General features: G+C 39.7%; 1 protein-coding gene across 1 annotated transcript in view; it reads left to right on the top strand.

Moving 5' to 3' along the window:
- The window catches only part of LOC147032202 (kinesin-like protein KIF26B), a 244,239-nt gene that overhangs the window by 152,855 nt on the left and 69,779 nt on the right, over positions 1 to 21,605 (top strand). Inside the window, exons 5-7 of the mRNA XM_085850516.1 lie at positions 6,373 to 6,466; positions 11,899 to 12,164; positions 14,521 to 14,704. Coding sequence (XP_085706642.1) covers positions 6,373 to 6,466; positions 11,899 to 12,164; positions 14,521 to 14,704 — 544 coding nt within the window. The remainder of the gene's footprint in view (positions 1 to 6,372; positions 6,467 to 11,898; positions 12,165 to 14,520; positions 14,705 to 21,605) is intronic.

A 21,605-nucleotide genomic window follows, 5' to 3' on the forward strand; every position in this document is an offset into this window, starting at 1 on the left:
ACTTCCATGAGATTGATTCATATTTCTTTAGTGATAACATCCAGTTTTTAGGTTATTCTGTCCAGAGTGCGTTAGGAGTGCGTTAGCAGGTATTATGATTCACCCACTTCTTTTGATAATTTCCCACTTCAATATAAAAGTAGAAACACAAGTTGGAAATACCCATGCTGACTTAGTAGAACATTTCTATGTGCACCCAGAGTACAACCATCACTTTTTACATTATTTAGTTCAACGGTTGAGGAATGCATAAAATACGGAGCACATCTGTAAATCGGTCATATCGTTTTTGATTGTATAAGGTTTTCATACAGAGCTACCATTATAATACTGTAAACTGCTGGGTCTTCCAATACACTCTCCCACTATGTATGGCACTATACGATACACATTTACATCGACATTTGTGTCCTTTAACCATCGCCCACTAAACCCCCACGACCGTGAGTGTCTTTTAATACCTAAAACCTTCCCAGACATACTGCAAGTATCACCACCAAATTTTGACTCATTCTGATTAGTGGTTTAGGAGTGCATACAAGTCAAACACACACACACACACACACACACACACACACACACACACACACACACACACACACACACCAAATTATATATATGATTGATTTGTAGTTTCACAGTTTAAGTGACCAGCAAATGTACTTGTATACCATACAGAAATTGAGATGAAGTTGGAGGAGATAGAGACAAGGGATACTTCCTACAAGTGTTAAAGTATAATTCCTGATATATCTCTTCTTGAAAAACAGGTGCACAAAATAGAGTGTGGTGCCCATTGTATTATTGCTTTAAAACCTTAACTTTGCTCATGTTTTATGAATTGCAAGCTTTCATATTTTGACACTCCAATGACAGCTATTATATCTGTTCGACGTTATTGATTAATCTCCTGGCTACTCGGACAGTTTCTACAGCTGTGCATTATACCCTCATGCCATTCAGTGACAGTGTGAACCTTCATCAGGATGCTGACCCCTTCAGGCACCCCTGGTCTCCCTAATTGTGCATGTCGATTTTGGTCAAGATTGGCCAAAAACTGGAGGATGCATGAGTGAAAAAAAAACAAAAAAACAGACTGCTCTTACTTTACAATCAAAGATTATCATTATAGTGTATGTTTTATCAATAATTGCTAAATGTTGGGAAATGCTATATTGATTTTGTAGTGGCATAACGACATTGTGACAATGGAGACTGAAATAATGATAAGCCTTCAACAAATACAATAAACTATTGCAATATACACAAATATTGCTGCATTATGACCTCATGCTGACTTAGCTGTGGTGCTCTTCTTATTGTTTTGGGTCAGTTCTCGCTGTGGAAAGTCAGTGTGTTTTGCGTATGGGAGCCTATCGAATGAAGAAAAGTAGTATGCTCATGTTGAATGAGTGGGACTTGCCTTTGTGTTTGAGGTCACTAGATTTCACAAGTACCTCCATGTGGGATACTTCATTATTCAGACAGACCATAATCTGCTTGGTCTCCTGAAAGAGGATCAAGTGATGTCACTGGTGTCCAGTGCTCGAATACAACATTGGGCACTCACAGTATCTAACTAGAAGGGTACTCGGTAGAGCGCATACCTCCGCCACGCAATGCCTGATCCATGAGAACATATTGGACCCAATACATTTTGAAATATCATGCTATACAGTACTAAATCGTTTTTAGCCCAATCTCTCAATGGTGAAGAATCACTGAAGAAATTCTAGTAGTCGGATCCAGATACGGATCTTCACCAAAATCTAATCAGTTCGGCCTCATCACACACCAAACCTGTCCATAACATTCCAACTGAATCCGTCCACAACATTTTGAGATATCCTGCACACAGACAAACAAACAGATAAAAAGGGGTGAAAACATCACCTCCTTCACCTTCAGTGGTGGAGGTAATTATTGGTACCATTTGCAGTACAAACCAGGTTGTTAGATTTTGAAAGCAGATGGCTTCAGCAGATTACCACTGTTAGCAGTGACAGCTAAAATAGCTAAGCCTGAGGTCATACTTTCGCTGTCATCAATTAACTATACCAAGGTTAATGCTCGATAGGTCACTGCCTGGACAAGGAAGGATCCAGTTTTATCATGTGTAATACAAATTGGCCTGCAGTGATGGTCAGGAAAGGTGGATGTAGAGTTTGCATCTTCCTTCAAACGTAACAATGCATTCCCAGTACATGAAGGATATCTCCTTTGGGGATCAAAAATAGGAATTTGAGTCAATATGCCATGCTGAAAGTACTGCATGAGAGTCATCCGGAAATTGTTTGCATGAAATCACTTGCGCGCAGTTACTTGTGGTAGCCTTGATTGGATGCAGCGATTGAAGCAGAAGTGCTTGCTTGTGCCAAGTGTCAGCAAAACAGCAACTTGCCGCCAACTTCACAGCTTCACCCATGGGAAAGGCCAGGAAGCACCTGTTTTCATGTTCAGGTGGACAATGCTGGAACCTTCTGAGCAATATAATTGTGGTGGGGATGGACCCTAATGTAAGTATTAAATGCTCACATGGTGTCATATCGAGCACTGTGGTGACCCTAATAAAGTTGTGCCTAAATATTGCTACACATGGACGATCCCATATTCGCATGTAAGGCAATGGGACATAATTCACCAGCTCAGAGCTCCATGTTTTATTTTGTCAGGAAAATGGCATAAAACACATCTGCAGTGTACCCTACCATACAGCCAGTAATTGCTTGGCTGAACGGGCAGTACAAATACTTAAGGAAGGGCGATGGAAAATGAGTGATGATCTGGAGTTCAGGTTGTACAGATTCCTGGCCAGGTACAGGATAACTCCTCAAACGACAACTGGACATCCCCTAGCTGAACTCCTCATGAAAATGAGGGCAAGGTCAAAACTCAAGCTCATGCAAACTGCACTGGAGGCCAATGCATTGCTCAGCGTAGCAAAATGGTGTAGCTACTTCAAAGTAGCAAAGCAGTGCTACCTGAAAACACAATGCACGATCACTGGCCTTGGGAGACACCGTTTGAGCCCCAAATCTTTACCAGAGCTCCAAAATTGAGAATGCTAGGACCAGTGTTATGTACTGTAAGACAAGAGGATGGTCTCTTGTGGAAGCTACTCAAGCACCTCCTCCACTTGGTGTCCCGCGGAGTTGGACAGAGCTTTACCATCCATAACACTTTGTGTTTGCAAAGACATACCATCACCTCAGGGGATATTAGATAAAACTCCTGTACTACCAAGTACACCAACTGAGCCAGTAAACCCTCCAGTTTTGTTTATCCACCTCTTGATGAAACGCCAACAGTGCATGTGAAAGCTATGAATGTGTCTAGTGTTTGAAAAAGTCTGAGTGTCGAAAAGCATAGCCTCCAGTGCAGGAGTTTTGGTGCTTATGCAAGGCACCTGATATATTGGACCTGTGAACCGAGATTTATGGGATGGGATGCGGGTATATCACTTGCCCATGATTAATGAATGGATTTGGCTTTTGGGATTATACACAAAAGTAATTTTGGAACATTAATGGATTTTTGGACGGCACTTTAGAAGTCTGGTCAGAAACCACAATGTTGTTTGTCAAAGAGTGTTGGTGCATTTAATTATTTTGTTTAATGATGAGTCTGCATGTACTAAGAAGGAATCTTACATATCTTACGTGGGTATTTGCAATATGTTGGTACGGTATATGTTTGTAATGTATCGGGGATTTTGCTCACAAATCACTGGTTATAATCTTGTTTTGGTTTGCGAATGAAAGAAGGACCCATTAATATTTATTATTGGCTTATCTGGAATTTACATTCCAGATAAGGTATGGTCATCGTGCCATCCGTCCGTTCATCCGTTTCTCCTTTTTCGACTTCTCTGGCCAAACCTCTGGGCTGATCCAGCTGAAATTTTGTAGCAATGTTCCTCTCCTGACTGGTAACAGGAATTGCAAAGGTCATTCCAGTCACATGACTTTAAGTATGTCAAAATGGCTGACTTAGTAAATTTCTTCTAAAATCTTCTCCAGACCCACCAGTCAGAATGCTACCAAATTTGGGTTACAACATTAAGCCAGGGCAGGGATGTTAAATTGTGAAGGTCATGCCAATCACTTGATCAGAAGTGTGTCAATATGGCCGACGAAGTCAATTTTGGGGAAAATTGCGTAAATTCCTTCAAAATTCTTCTTCTCAAGACCCACCAGTCAGGATGCTACCAAATTTTGGTTACGGTATTAGAACAGGGTCCTGATGTTAAATTGCGGAGGCCATGCCGAACACATGACCGGAAGTGTGTCAAAATGACAGTCCCACAAATTCCTTCCAAAATCTTCTTCTCTCTACCCACCTATCAGAATGCTAACAAATTTGGGTTGCAACATTATGGTAGGGTAGGGATGTTAATTATATTGTGGAAGTCATGTGGATCACTTGACCAAAAAGTGTGTCAAAATGGCCGACTTAGTAAATTTCTTCTAAAATCTTCTCCAGACCCACCAGTCAGAATGCTACTAAATTTTGGTTACAACATTACGACAGGGTAATGACGTTAAATTGTGGAGGTCGATCGGAAATGTGTCAAAATGGCGGACTTAGTCAAATATTTGGAAAATCATGTAAATTCCTTCAAAAATTTTCCTCACCAGACCCACCAGTCAGAATTCTACCAAATTTGGATTAAAACATTAGGCCAGGGCCCAAATAAACTCCAGGTACAGTGGTCATATTGTTTTTTATTTTTCGATTTGAAGTGGTGCCTCTGTTTTGGCTGCCATGCCTTCCTGATGAGTTAACAGTTCCTGATGAAGCCTGATTGTCGAACTTTATTCCAGAAGAAGTCATCTTCGATAACAAATGCTCCAAACTAAGCAGGAGCCTGGATTGCTCAAAATATGTTTAACATACTGTATGTCGGCTTTGAACAGGTTGAGGAAATTCCCTTTATAAACAAGAGGTGACAACTGTCTTGACCTTTCACGTGGCTGGAATTTGACATCAGAACCCTATTCACCAATGTCTCTAATTCAAGATTTTTTTTTTTACCATTTCTCCAAACCGATTTCCAATGTGTAAACAACTGACACATTTTGCTCTCAGTGGTTTATCTCTTTTTAAACTCACACCATAACAGGTCTCCTTTAGCTGAATCTTCTTCTCTCTTTTTTTTTTTTTTTTGGACATCTTACTTTGTCAACATGAAATCATCAGAAACTTATCCACCATCTGAAACATGCATCTGGTTCTAGGAACGAGTAATATTCCTCTTTTGTCTTTCAGAAAGACGGTGTGAGCAAATCATTTTCCTTCCTTTCTTTCCTATTTCCTTGTTGTTATAAGATTCTTCGCTTCTCATGGCATACAATAATTTTGTATTCAAATCGATGTCGGAGACTCGACAGCCATGATCTCATACATGAAATTTATCTTCATGCTCCAAATGCTTTGAAGATTATTTTTGCTGTTGGACTTTGGAAAATTGACGTCTGCTGGAGTTGAACAATTACACTAAGAATCCTAAGAAGTGGATTATGAGATGTTCGGATAAGGAGTGGGGACAGGAGGAGGAGGAGGAGGAGGAGGAAGAGGAGGAGGAGGCGGTTAAAAAAGGGGAATTGGACAATAAGAATACCTAATAGTGAAATACTGGGGATGGAGGAAACAGGTGGAAATGATCATTATAAGCTCTATTCCAGAGTACATGGGGATTTTTTTCCTTCTGGCTCTTACATGCTCATCCAATACCAATACCATGGGATGAGGGAGCTGGAGGGGTCTGTGGTTATACTCAAGCAAGTGTGGGGAGAGGGAGCATTTGGGGTGATCATTGGCACAGTGATGTGAGAGCACAATCCTCAAAACTTATTGGCAGATTAATTAACTCTTTCTAAATGGGTCAAAGAACGGGTGATTGACGAGAGTTCTGCCATTATGTGGATTTTTTGTATATGTGGTCAAGGCTTACATAACAGCTGGAGTAGAATCGGAGGGAACAAAATGGAATCGAGGAAAATACCAACAGCCGAGTAGAAGTGAGAACGAGATATCAAGGGAGGGGGGAAAGGACACATGGGAATGAACAAGCTGCCGACAAGTTGAATGAAATGCAGCAGGAAGAGTGTTTTTTTTTTATTTTTACTGATGCCATTCCACTAGCAGATGTGGTCATTTTGACTCTCCACTTTCCATTTTAAGGCTAATAAGAGTGTTTACATTTGAATAGTAAATTTAACTACTAAATGTTTATTTATTTTATGTTTATTGTTGAATTCTCAAACTTTTTTCTCATTTTCCCCACTGACATCATGAGAGGATGTTCTCACATCTCTCTGTGATAAATCATTGAAATCTTCTGAGCCCAAGCCTTGTACACATTACCCACAGGCAGAGGTTTGTGCTGGGACAGTACCCGAAGTAATACAGTCAGTTGTGAATGGAGCAGACGGGTGCATTTTTCCCTTCGGCAGCTTACACCTCGGTGAGATGATTAAGATATCTGTCTCTTGGCACACCTGCCACCTTTCATTTGTTATCCAATGTTCACACAGTCAGATTTTCAGTCTCATTAACACTGACTTTTAAAGGTTGCCTGCTTTTGAAACTGCACTCAGAAATTTCAGTGCTAATTGCACACAGCACAGCAAAATGTTAGATGCATCTCAACTCTTCTGCTTCACAGAGCCATAAATCACACTTTTTGTAATCATTGGCGTCTCGTCATGTGTTTCAGCTCATGAGAATAAAACAATTAAACACACTTGTGGCTCTGCGAAAAAGATACTCCACACATTTCCTGAAAATAATTATAATTATCAGTTCCATTACCTTCTTGGACATTGCTTTGTTCTTTGAAGTTATTCTTATTCAGGAGTAGTTGTTTTTTGGCTGCTCACAATATTTTTTTTACAGAGAAGTTGTGTGACTATAATAACCAGAGAGTTGGTGTCAAAGCCACCCAATGCTCGCCTGTTTATACATTTATCGTTTTTTTTAAAAGACTAGTCTAATAATATTTTTTTATAAAACATTGCAGTGAAGTCTGATAAATAATTTTAAAGCAATATATGTATTTGTACATTGTAATCAGTAAAAAATAGTGTGGTAGATAAAAACATTAGAAAGGAAATAACTTGCACCAAAAGCTTTAACATTTTCACGCTGACGCTGACACTCACACTCACGCAGGGGGTATCGCTATAGCTCTCTGTTCTTCGAACAGGCTTGCTAAAAATGAGTATTTTTTAATGAGATTTTTTGCCATTCTAGAAAGATGAAAATCAACATATATATATACAAAATGCTTTGAGAATTTAGTTCTAAATTAAAAGTGCTTTCTAAGAATTAATGATTGATTAATTGATTGTCTGGTCATGGTTCTTTTTGTGTAAATTAGTTGTTTTGTTTTTTTCTCTGAATTTGTGTTGCAAAGCCATCTCCAATATTCAATTTCCCAAAAGGAATTAATAACTATTCCTTTGACTATCTCGGTCAGTGCAAAAGAGGATGTAGAAAAACTCTGATGCTTGTTCTATTAAAGCAAAACTAAAGAGAACTAATAATCTTTGTCTCTTGTATTTAGTTTATTTTAAATAATAATAATTCAAACTCAGATTTTCAGAAAAGTCAAAAAGCTCCACCAAAATCTATACATGAAACTAAAACTTTTAAACAAACCCTCCAGCAAATTTCATAATCAAACAATTGTAACGTGGAATAATCACCCCATGTGGCAAGACGATCAACAGATTGGTGGCAAAAGAACAAGAAAAACCCAGACATTTGCATGTTTTGCCTTTTGGAGGTATGGACACAAAGAAAACCATCAGGAGATCAACATAATAGCGGAGGAAGAGCAGACGTCAACAAACATTAATGCTTTTATTATAATGATGGTGATGATGCCACAAGGAGACATACTGGAACGCCTGAAATAAAATCCAACTCAGCAGGGATAGTAAGCAATTTGGTTGCCAAGTCTGCATTTTATGAGTGAACCCCATATTACTTGGAAGAGGCAGTCAGAATTAGCAACGGGGTGGTACTTTATATAATGATTAGTACATTATCAGCAGGTAACACATTGAAATGACTAATTTTCAGCAGTGTTCACTTGAATTGTGAATTAATTTTGGCCTTTGTTCCACAAGGCTTAGGAATGCAAAACTGATGAGGAATCTAACAGTGGTGTTTGAACACAATTTCTGAGGAGATTATGGAAGATACACATTTGCAAGATTAATGTAAACTCGAAAATACTGTGATAAATACAACAGTTATCTTTGATTATGTTATAACTTGGCATGATGATGTCTTTCACTGTTTGTAACCGATTATTGTTGGAGATCGAATGTCAGATCTAAATTTGCTTGTTACTTTACTACTGTGAAATAACCACAACTTTATGGAGACCACATATATACAGCTTTATGTCCAAACCATTTACATACATTAATTTTACATGCAATCTAATTTCCGAGATATTTTTTCACGAATATATTTGTCCAATGTTTGTTTTGTTATGATTGCAATAGAAAGACACTGGCATCAATCCAAGAAAGTTTGAAGCAAGGTTCATACTGGAACTGTGATGAACTCTTGAACATTCCAAGTCACAAATTGATTGTTTGGGTAGAGAAACACGCAAATACAGTAAAACATGACTGCAATAAAACACAGAAACTTTAAGACATGAGCACTTTAAAGCACCGATACGGGAAAACGAAATAAATGCCAATAGAGCCATACAAATCGGACAGGCAGGACTTATTATCTATTCGTACTCGGCACTTTGAATATACAATAAGCACAATACTTGGCTTTATCCCTCAGCATTTGAAAACAACAATATGCTCCAAATACATTATGCTTGATATCTTTGAGGCAGGGAAGTGCCATTAGCTAGGAGAGACATTCTTATTCTACATGGCTTGTGTGATGCCAAAGAAAGATTTTCTTTCAGCCCTGACCTTGCATATAAAAATGATATTAGTAACTATTTGCCTGCTTTGTGAGGAATGCTTTTGTTTTACAGTGTCGTTCACAAGATTCAAATTTCACTGCAACATGAACAGCCTTCCTTGAAAACCTAATATGTAGGAATATATGAATTTATATTTACTCATCATGTTGACAATGCTTTCTCAATTCTAATTTGGAGCAAAAACTCTCTGCCAATTCAGTTGATCATCCAATTTCCTTATAGTCAATGCAAGCTTGCTCCAACTGATTATATTTACTTGGTTTTGAAATGAAACATCATTGAAAGTTGAGCAATCGTTTTTTATTGCCAATTTGATATCTATATATATAAAATTGTATCATGTACGAATGCCCAGGGCATACTTTCAACAAATAACATTTGTTGATTAGTTTTTTTTTTAAATCGAGGCAGAGACTGTTTTCTGGAAACAAATTCTGTAACAAAACCACTGTAGTCCAATCTATTACTGTAAGTTGGAGAAACCATAGAATGATTCTGAAAATATTTTCGAGTTTTTTTGTTAACTTTACTGTTTAAGAACATTTTTCAAATTGCAAGTTAAAATGTTAATGCAACATTCTTTCTGCCTGATTTTAGACATAACACACATTACATGCAGATTTTACAGTCAACAATTAATACTGTTGCAAGTAACTTCATTGAAGGATAATGTTTGTGTGAAAGCAATTACTTTAACAATGAATGACTGAGATGTTGCCGATATATAATTAATGTGATAAGGAACAGAGCATAGGTTGACTCACAATTCTCAATGTTGCCTTGCCTGCTTATGATCATGGAGCAAATTAATTCAGATTCCAAGATTACTGTTTTTAGTGAAATGCAATTAACTCCACTATCAATGTTATCCTTTAAGAAAGAACTATGAAAGCATATGAGTTCATAATGGGATATGAATGTCCTTCTTAACCCAACCACATAATGGTCTACTCCCTGGCCAAATGATCCTGAGGATCTGCATGGGGTATACCTCAAGGTGATTGATTCATGGGGCCATCTATATGTTATCTACAGAAAGCATATTATCCCAAAACATCAGCTTTACTTCGCTTCCACAGTAGTTAGCATACATTTTTCAACCTTCAGTTGATACAAACTGTAATTTCAACAAAAGCCTGGAAAATCACAAAAACTTACAGCTCTGCTTGTTTCTAAAGGTGAATCATACATTATTATATATCAAATAAATGGTTGTGAATTAATAACCTTGCATGTTTCCTCATGCTCCCAATATTTATGGTTTATATAATGTATTAACCAAGCGAGATATAATCAAGTTAACCCTACCAATTTTATTTGGCATTCAGCTGGTTTGAAATTTCCATTTAGTGGTGACGCTAAACAATTTGAATACCCACCAGTTAAAATCTCGTAATTTGAACAAAGTACAAACCACTATATGTCGACCAACCACTCTCACCAATTCTAATATCACAAATTTGAATAAATCATGAGGCTACAGTCTTTCTTATTATTTAAAAAAGTCATAGTTTGAGCTATCACTTATTCTGCAGTATATGGTGTGAGAATTAAAAGCTCTCGTCCATTTGCTTTTGCGATTTAACTGCATATTCAAATTGACGAGAGTGAGCTTCCAACATCACACAGTAATGAGGCAAATATGAACACAAAATTTAGCATAATAATATGAAAACAAAATATTAGTTTACCTGAAAAAAATGATCCCGATGATCTCTGTGGAGATAAAGAACAAACGATAGCTCCAAATTAAAAATATATATGGAGATGAAGAAGTTATTAATTCTCATTAATTCTAGTGTTTTGCCATTTTCAAATGGTCTCCAGATTTCTATTTAAATTGGCAAGAGTCCATTGTTTTATGTAAACTTTTGGAAAATTAAAATATAACAGTTATAAATTCTGAAATATTGTGAAGGTTGCAGAGCAATACATGAATAATGACTTTCCCAAATTAATTGTGGACAATATATTCATAATTCATTTTCAGTACAGTATTTACACACATGATTTCTATAAATGAATCGCTATATCATTAATTGTAAAACTATTTATGAGGCTTTGGATGGATGCATTCATCCATATTTCATTAATTACTTTGACAAAGTGATTACATCTTTATAGAATTATCACTTATACAATTATATAATGAAAATGCAATCGACAAAGGCACAGACTCACATCCTCATGTTTCTCTTCTAAGAAGTCATGTTTCTCTTTTGTAATTTGATGTAACCTACTCTAATAATTTTTTTTGAAGTGTACCAAGTCTCTTCATGCATGTTCCAAGCATGTAGAGATAGCAAATGTTTTCCATTTTGTTCATTCTCTTCTTACATCTTGTAGTTTTAGTTTAAAATGCAGTATTATAATTTGTCATTTTGGGTTTTAATGTTTGATTTTACAATGAAAGGCTTCTGACTTCAAGATCAAAAACTGCTTGGCAAAGTTCCATCAAACTTTTCACACGTGCTCTGGATACTCATGGACAGGTCATGGATGAAAAATAAATTTGGCCCTGTACCGCCCATCCCCCCCCCCCCCAATCACAATATGAAACTCTGTGCAAAATGTGGCGATTGTAGCTGCCCTCATTGTCCCATTACTTTGGTGACAAACAGCCAAACACACAGACAGGATCATCGCAATACTCAAGTGCCCAGCTTACAACCCTGGCGTGAGTCGTGACTCACACACTTGAATGAGATTATAATTTTTTTCTAAGGCCGAAAATACCTAGTTGAAAGCCATGGCATGAGTAATGTCTTGCACACTTGAATGAGATGATTTTTCTAAGGCCTAAAACTATGTGTAAGTTTTTATCCTTGCTTTTAGGTCTTAAATAGGTAATATATGACCAGTATAATAAACATAATCTCCATGACACCTGAAAATTTATCAATCATTTCTGTAAGATCTTTCTTTTACAGGTAAGACCTACACAATGATTGGCCTAGACAGTTCGAGGCAGACATTAGGTGCAGCGCCCTGTGCAATTGCCTGGCTATTCCGTCTGATGGACGAGCGCAAGGAGCGCACTGGAGCACGTTATTCAGTGCGTGTGTCTGCTCTTGAACTATATGGCCGAGATGAGTCCCTCTCAGACCTGCTGTCTGAAGTTGCTTCAGGAAACCTTCCTGATGAAAGCCAATCGCCTGGAGTGTTTCTGCGTGAGGATCCTGTTTGTGGCACGCAGGTGAATAAACTTTCATCCTCAGCTTGTTTTCCCAACTTGGTTGATGATGAAGCAAGTCTCGTTTGAAATTGGTAATTATTTGTGAAAAATCATTTGTTGGCATGTATTCATTATGATGCAAACATTGTGAGATTTCCAATCCCCTGCATCATCCTTAACACATCATTCCATCATCCCATTTGTACCATATGCATGTATCAATTTGAAATCTTCCAACCACCCCCTCCCCCCACCCTCTGCTCCCCCTGGGCCAACCCACTTTCCTGTTATGTTACCAAAGCATTCTCTCCAATTATTAAAAGCTAAAAATGATCCCAATTTACTGAGATCGCAATATTAATGCCTCAGCCAGTCAGATGTATATATTGGGGGGAATATTTCATTGTGACAAACAATTTAATTTATAAAGAGCAAATTTATCATTATATAATGAACTTGTTTAAAATTCACATAAATACAACTTAATTACATAGAAACATAATGGAAATTATACACAGTCTCCCTATAATCTGCAACATTACAGACAATCATGGATATGTGCAAGAACCTGAACAACACTTAAGAAACCCCTCACTCACGCCCACCATCCGCCAGCCCACCATTCAACATTTCATCCTCCCAATCAACCTCCCTCCACCTTATTTGTACTGAGTTGAATCCCTCATTTCTAACTCAGCTCACCTTCTTCCCTCAATCTGCCTCTGTACCTGCCTGATTATTATATATAAATACATTGTTTGATGCCTCATAATGTTACACATATATTTTTATTTTTCAACATCTAGTCTCAGAAGAGCAAGGCAACAGATGATTAAAAAAGACAACATACTACTGACAGTGGGGGCAGTTGGACATGATCAAGAGAATAAACAAACAGGAAAAAGGGAAGAAAGGATGGGAGGAAATACAGGAACAAGCAAGTAAGGGGGTTTGGTTCAGTTGTGTTGATGGGAGGAGAGAAAAACATGGGTACATATGGGGGATAATATGCGATGGTGGTGCACCACCTGCTTTAAGCCCTGGAAATAAGAGTGTGATTGAACTGTCTGTAGAAGACGGTTACAAAAAGGAGACAAAAAGTAACAAAACATGTGGACAATTTGCCTTGATTTTGAGAATTTCACCATGAGGGGGTTTACAGGAAAAACAGGTTCATCCTGGAATAGTTGGGGTTGTCAGGAGTGCTGAAAGAGCAGTTCCCATCATGTGCTGCCTTTTTGGCTGCTGGTTGCATCATTGGTTCGGGGTGCAGCTATGCCACTGATGCAGTGCCCCTATTACCAGTACACTGGTGCTCATTTCGCTGACCTCGGAAGGATGACAGGCTGAGTCAACCCCCTGGTGTTAATTCAGCAGCCAACAGGGCTCAAACTCAGGACCTTAGGATCCCAAGCCACCACCCTAAACGCTAAGCCAACGCCAGACTTGAAAGAGCAGTGAGAGCTAAACTAAAGGAGAGGCAGTAAAAACACCACTGACCTTCATGAAATATGAGATTAACAGGCCATGTGTTTTGGCCTCACCATGGGAGATGCCAATAATGTTGAGAGATTCAGATTCCAGGTAATCCAGGAGAGACATCCCATGCTGGGGCCCTGACCCATAGAGGAGAACGGAACTCCTTTGACCTTTTCCACTGGCTGTCTATGAAAATAGATTGGGTGATAATTTGATGGTCTGTACAGCACGATTTGGAGTTGTATGCAAAAAGGAAGAGTGGGCTTTTCCAGAGCATGTGAGAGGTCATTTATGGAGTATAGGATCAAAACAGGGGCCAAGACCATTTGTGGAATTCCATTCTAAACTGAAAGGAGAGGAGAGAAGAGGGTTCCATTGATAGCAATGCAATGACTGCACAAGTGGAGCAAATCAGAAAGACAAGTATGAAGTTGGTCTTGTTTGTTACAGGCAGTGTGCTTGGCAACACAGCAGGAAGCCAGAATGTGTTGAATGTTTGTGGTATGTCTATGGGAAAAGGTCCTGACCTCTGATTTGTGATTTAGGAGCTCTGAGCATTGCTGAGCAAGAATCAGCAGCATATCCAGCATTTTGGACACAATCCAAACTAATGGTTAGAGATCAAACTATTTGAAAGGGTTAAATATGTGAGGTTAGCAAAAAATGACGTTGTACTGCATGTAATGCAGTCATTTTATTGTGCTGATACAGTAAATATAATAATCACATTAATTACAGTGCATGTCTGTACAAAGCTGTACAAGGACTTAGTTAATTAGAAACTTGCTTTTGCTTTCACATGCTTTACTTCCTTTTGATCACACCTCATTTACCTTGAACTTATTTACATCTTGGCCTCCGACACCTTTTCTTTTCATCCACAACCCTTTAATTGTAGCTTCAGAACCAGTGTGAGATCCGGGCACCCACGGCTGAGCATGCTGCTTGGCTATTGGACGCAGCCCTTGCAGCTCGAAGAGGTGGTGCCCCTGATTGCACTGAAGATGAGCATCGAAATTCCCACATGCTGTTCACACTTCACCTGTACCAGTACCGCATGGAACGCAGTGGTCGTGGAGGGAGTGAGTCACTTACTAGTCATTTTTATTGTGTTGATACAATGTGTGGAGACATATATATCTATATACACATATTTCAGAACTGAGAGCAAAACGAGAGAGAGAGAGAGAGAGAGAGAGAGAGAGAGAGAGAGAGAGAGAGAGAGAGAGAGAGAGAGAGAGAGAGAGAGAGAGAGAGAGAGAGAGAGAGAGAGAGAGAGAGAGAGAGAGAGAGAGAGAGAGAGAGAGAGAGAGAGAGAGAGAGAGAGAGAGAGAGAGAGAGAGAGAGAGAGAGAGAGAGAGAGAGAGAGAGAGAGAGAGAGAGAGAGAGAGAGAGAGAGAGAGAGAGAGAGAGAGAGAGAGAGAGAGAGAGAGAGAGAGAGAGAGAGAGAGAGAGAGAGAGAGAGAGAGAGAGAGAGAGAGAGAGAGAGAGAGAGAGAGAGAGAGAGAGAGAGAGAGAGAGAGAGAGAGAGAGAGAGAGAGAGAGAGAGAGAGAGAGAGAGAGACAGAGAGAGAGAGAGAGAGAGAGAGAGAGAGAGAGAGAGAGAGAGAGATATATATATATGGATGGATTGATGGATAGATAGATACCATAAATAACTCAGTATTTTGGAAGCTTGCAATTGTTCAAACTTCAGTTTTGGGATCTGAATGATGGTGAAACATTGTATTTGTTGGACTGTTCTATTTGAAAACTGACAGCAAGACGTGAGTACGAGTTTAAATAAGGTGAGTAGTTTGTATTTCTCTAAGTCAATGCACTGCTGATCAAACAGGATTTAAGTTAGCAGGTTTCTGGTTCGTGACCAAGAGGATCTGCAGTGCTGAATTTAGAGCAAACACATAGAGTAAACATAGGGGCAATACCCCTGGGTGCTCACCTGTTAGCGGCTGGATAGGGAAACCAGGGAACCACTGGTGGGCATGGATAACCCACAAATACGCAACGGAGAAGAAAGTAAATACCTCCGAAGTTTTTTTTTATGCTGTGAACAAACTTTGGTACATCATGGGTGATGAAGGTTATGGTCAAGTTTCATCGAAATTGTGTGTGTGGTTTCGGAGAAGAGAGCAAATACATATTTGGGGTCAACCACCCGTAGAACCCCTAAGACTGTAACTTTTTTAATGTCGTGAACAACATTTAGTACATCAACTGCCAAAGCAGTCTCCTGAGCTATTGGGCACAATCCTGGATGGGTCCCCACTCCGACACAGGATACCAGCTAGCTGGCACTCATTTTGCTGACCTCGGAAGGATGACAGGTAAAGTCAACCCCACCTGGTATTAATTCAACAGTAGAGTGGGATTTGAACTCAGGATCCTAGGATCCCAAGCCCACTACTCTAACCATTAAGCCCCTCCATATGATATATATTTATTTATTTATATATATATATATATATATATATATATATATATATATATATATATATATATATATATATATATATATATATATATATATATATATATATATATATATATATATATATATATATATATATACATACACATGCACACACACACACACAAACACATACCGGATAATGGTGAAATGGCCGACTGTTAGTTTGGTCGCTCTGATGGTCTGGTTATCATGCTCAAGCAGTTGTTGTAGCCGTGTCCAATAAGTTGACTCTCCCATGATAATTGAGGTAAACACCGGTCAACAAGCACATTATAAGACTGCCAATTAGTCACTCCTTGGGTGTCATTTCCATGGTCTCTGTTGGTTCTCTAACTAAGGCAAGTGATCTCACTATGAAGGATCTCATTCTTTTCCGTGCTCAAGTTTATGGTTGGATCAGTGCCCCAGGAGAGATACTCTCATAGTCTTGGGGGATTTCAATGCATCGATTGGCACAAATAGCGATAGTTATGAGACCTATTGGTCCCCAGGGGTTTGGAACTGTGAACCAGAATAGCACTAAGTTCCTTGACTTTGCAAGAAGTCATGGACTTAGGTTGGCTGGTTCATGGTTTCAGCATTCACAGCCTCATCGCTAGACTTGGTATTCCAGTGTTGGTGGTGTGGCAAAGGAGATTCACCATATGCTTGTTGATGATCACTTGAGGATTCAGAACTGCAGGGTCTCCTAGAGGACTCAGTTCCTCAATACTGACCGCAATGTCATAACTCTGAAGTTGCAGCTCAAATCCAGGAGACTGGTACCATTCCAGCCCCAGCTGGATGTTGGGAAGCTCAAGGATAAGAGGGTAGCTGAGAAGTTTGCCAAGAGGCCAAGTGGGGATTTGGGTGTCTGGGTGTTTCGAAAAATCCTGAAGACTTGTAGTGTGCCTTCAACACTACCATCCTTGATGTTGCCGGTAGATGTCTTGGAACCCACCATCAGGCAAAGATGAGCTTTGTCTCTCATGGGACACTGGATACCATTGACTGGAGTTGCAGGGCCAGGCTTAATGGCATTGCTGAGCTGTTCAGGGAACTGAGGCGTAAAACTGTACATGCACTGAGGGTGGACAAGGAGGCCTATGTGCGAGGAATCTGTGAAGCGGTAGAGCATCACCTGTGGTCTCAAGTGATTCTCATCCTGCTTACAAATAAATTTGTGCATTGCGTTCATCAAAACCCGTCCCTCGGTGTACTGCAGTTAAAGTGGAGGGTGGTGGGCTCTTGCCAGAGGAGTCCGAAGTGAACGCCCGCTGGGCTGGTTACTTTGTGCAGCTGTACCAGCCTTCCCAACCAGCTGTTGAATTGGATGTCAGGGGTGTTACAATCCCTATTGCTGACCCTTCAATCAATTGTGAACCACCTTCGTTTTTGGAAACAGGCTGTAGTGATCAAGTTGAAATGGGATAAAGTTCCTGGGATCTGTAGCATCCATGCTGAACTTCTCAAGGCTGCTGGAAATGCTAGCTTCATGTTGTTTCATGCAGTTCAGTGTTCTGTTTGTAGCACAGACATAATCACAACTGACTGGAAGAGGGGCCTTGTTGTCCCTCTCTGGAAAGGTAAGGGTGATTGCCAGGACTGGTTAATGATTGATTGTATCCTTGCTCTTCGGGTCCTCACCAAATGCAGGGGAGAGTTTCAGCAGGGGCTGCTCACATCCTATGTTGATCTCCGCAAAGTGTTCAATTCAGTGAATCAGCATGCCCTCTGGAGGATTCTCGGTCTTCTTGGGGTGCCACCAAACCCGATCAATCTGATTTCTGAACTACACTCTGGTACTGAGAGTGCTGTGAGGTGTGCGGGTTCCATCTCTGACTTATTTCCAGTTGCTACTGCAGTTTATGAGGGGTGTGTACTGCCCCCCACACTTTTCAGTGCTTGTATGGACTGCATTCCGGGGAGAATGTTGGAGAGATCAAGCTGTGGAACATCGTTTGGGAATGTCAAGATCTCTGACCTTAATTTTGTTGATGATGCTATCATCTTTGCAGACTGGATATCCTTATGGGGGCCCTCGAGGCACCGAATGAGGAGTCGTAGCTGGTGGTATTATGGGTTTCCTCGGTCAAAACTAAGATCCAGGCTTTCATTGACATCTTGGATGCTGCTATCTTGTCTGTACCTATTTGTGGTGAGGTTGTTGAGGTCATGGAGAGATTAACTTACTTTGGCATTGCTAATTATGTCTCTGCATGTTGTGAGCCAAAGTTTGATAGACATCTGGGTCGGGCCTGGGAAGTTATGAATTCATTGGATCATGGGGTGTGGCGCTGTCAGTACCCATGCAGGAGGATGAAAGTCCAAGTCTTCATGTCCTTGGTCCTTCCAGTCTTGCTCTATGGATGTGAGGCTTGGACTCTGACCAAGGATCTGAGATGGAGACTTAACTCCTTTCATACCAGGTATCTTTGGAGAATCCTTGGCTCTCACTGGTCAGACTTTGTGTCCAATGAGCAGTTGCTGAGAGGGACTCAGATGAGATTTGTTACCTGTATAAGCCGTGAGCATCAGTTGGAGCTGTAATAGGACATGTGGCTCGATTTCCCGATGCTGATCCTGCTCACCAGATTCTCAGTGAGTGAGGCTCATGAGTAGAGGAGGCCAATGGGCGAACACATGCCTCGTGGTTGCAGCAGGATCATCAGCATCTCAAGGAGATGGGGATGAGCCAGCATATCTTACTGGGAGATGGCCAGATGGAGGCCCCTGGAGTACCAGCGGAAAGTGGATGCAGCGACGCGCTGCTCTGGTGCATGTTCCCATACCTGACTTGACCTGACTAACCAAAATGAGCAGAACCTGATAAAAATAGGGGAAAATAATTAATTAATCTATTTGCACCCTCTGAGCTTGGTACTGATGTGGTTTACCAATGGGGGGCCTTTTGATTATGACTGGTGACCTTCAAGTGCTATTTGCAGAAGGCCCTCAGACAGAAAGTCTAATGGGGTCTCCTGGGTCTTCGGGTCTAAAAGGGACTTTGGGTTATAAAGGGTCCTCGTGGTCTTATGGGTCCCAGATGTCTTAAGGGACTTAAAGGGTTTTTGGGTTATATAGGGTCTTTAAGGGTCTTAAGGGTATTTCAGGTCTTAGGGGTCGAAAGGGTGTAAAGGTTTAAAGGATATGAATGGCCTTAAAAGGTTTAAAGGGTATAAAAGGTTAAAAATGGTCTAAAGGGGTCTAAAAGATCTCAGGGACCTAAAGGGGGAAAAGCTGCAAATGTCTACATTTGTGAAAAAGTATGTTCAATACTCTGTAATTAATAGAGGCAATTAATAGATGTAGTCAAGGTCCAATAATAAGTAATTAATAGATATACCCACGGCCCAACTCATGTCCAAACAGTACGTAATTAATAGCCATACTCACAGGGGTTGACCAAGACTTCAACTTGAGGAGGATTCACCGACCACCCATGTTTTCAGTTTTATATACAGTATATACATAGATATCAAGTGAATCGGTTTAACCTTGATGATGTATGACCTTGACCTTTGACTTTTTGACCTCGTGACCTCAAAAACAATAGGTTTCCAGCTTGTCACTACCTTTACTAGGTGGTAATAAACAAACAAACATTTTGCAAATAATAAACAGATAAACAGGAGTGAATACATAACCTCCATCCACCTTCGGTGGCAAAGAAAACTATTGTTTGTAAAATCCTTTGTTGTTTCCTCTTTGCATTCTATCTCTTGTGAATCAACGTGAGAGATTTCCATCAATTTGCTACTTTCTGCATTTTTGCTGCAAAATTTTGATTTTAAAATAAGTGGTCAAATTATTTTCTTCGCACTGAAATGAGGCCTCGACCCTTCACCTTCAGGTATTATTTCATATAAATATGGGGAATTGATTTGTTGTTATTATTGTCATTATTAATAGAATAGTGTACTCATCCTACAGGTGATCCGATTCCAAGTGTGCAACGCATTCTTCTGACATATCCCTTTATTTGGATGGTGTATACTGTATAGGCAACAAGCCTGGTGTTGGCTTAGTGGTTAGGGTGGCGGCTTGGGATCCCAGTGTCCTGAGTTCAAGCCCCGTTGGCTGCTGAATTAACACCAGGGGGTTGACTCAGCCTGTCATCCTTCCGAGGTCGGCGAAATGAGTGCCAGTGTACTGGTCCCGGTGTATGCCCCGGTTAGAATAGGTGTACCATATCCCTGTGTGTCGTAAGAGGCGACCAGCGTTGGCGTCAGGAAGGGCATCCGGCCATAGAACATTGCCTCAAGAAAAAGCCAAACCCCTGCACAGCAGGGAAAAATGGCTGTAAAAACGGTCATTTTTTTATATTTTATACTGTATAGGCAACACACCACTGCCTGGATTGCTCCTGGAAATAAAAATAACCCGGGTTACGTACATGAAGCAAAAACATGCATACTGCTTCTGTGCATATATGTTGTAATACATTGTGGTGACATAGCTCAGATAATTCCAATTGCACTGGCCCATCGGCTGACACCTGAGGCATGAAGCCAAAGGCCTATATGTCCTGTCGCCTACACAAGGCCCATGATGCCTATCAGCTCCATGCTTTCAATATTTGATGATCCTTTTAACAGTCGCTTTGGTTGTTTTAAACTGAATGGAAAACTTGTAGGGAAGGCATGGCGGTTGTGAATATGATACCTCCGAAGATGTCTTTGGGTTACCATAATGGCAGTCGTATGATTTCATTTTTTTTGTTTGTCCAGATTACAATTGTGGGAGGTGTCAGGCCATCTGTCCAACCAAAGGATTAAGAGCAGACATACATACATACATACATACATACATACATACATACATACATACATACATAATAGAATAGTGTACTCATCCACAAATATGCAACGGAGAAGAAAGTAAATACCTACGGAGTTTTTTTTTTATGCTGTGAACAAACTTTGGTACATCATGGGTGATGAAGGTTGTGGTCAAGTTTCATCGAAATTGTGTGTGTGGTTTCGGAGAAGAGAGCAAATACATATTTGTGGTCAACCACCCATAGAACCCCTAAGACTGTAACTTTTTTAATGTCGTGAACAACATTTAGTACATCAACTGCCAAAGCAGTCTCCTGAGCTATTGGGCACAATCCTGGATGGGTCCCCACTTCGACACAGGATACCAGCAAGCTGGCACTCATTTTGCTGACCTCGGAAGGATGACAGGTAGAGTCAACCGCACCTGGTATTAATTGAACAGCAGACTGGGATTTGAACTCAGGATCCTAGGATCCCAAGCCTACTACTCTAACCATTAAGCCCCTCCATATGATGTATTTATTTATATGTATATATATATATATATATATATATATATATATATATATATATATATATATATATATATATATATATATATATATATATATATATATATATATATATATATATATATATATATATATATATATATATATATATATATACACTTGCTCCATTATATAGATTATATATTAGATTGTGACTATAAAAAGTAATCAAGTGTGGAATTATTACTATTTTCCTTTTTTA

The sequence above is a fragment of the Eptatretus burgeri genome, chromosome 2 (genome assembly GCF_056783735.1).
Source record: "Eptatretus burgeri isolate ZD-2024b chromosome 2, Ebu_testis_v1, whole genome shotgun sequence".
NCBI classification, from domain to species: Eukaryota; Metazoa; Chordata; class Myxini; order Myxiniformes; family Myxinidae; genus Eptatretus; species Eptatretus burgeri.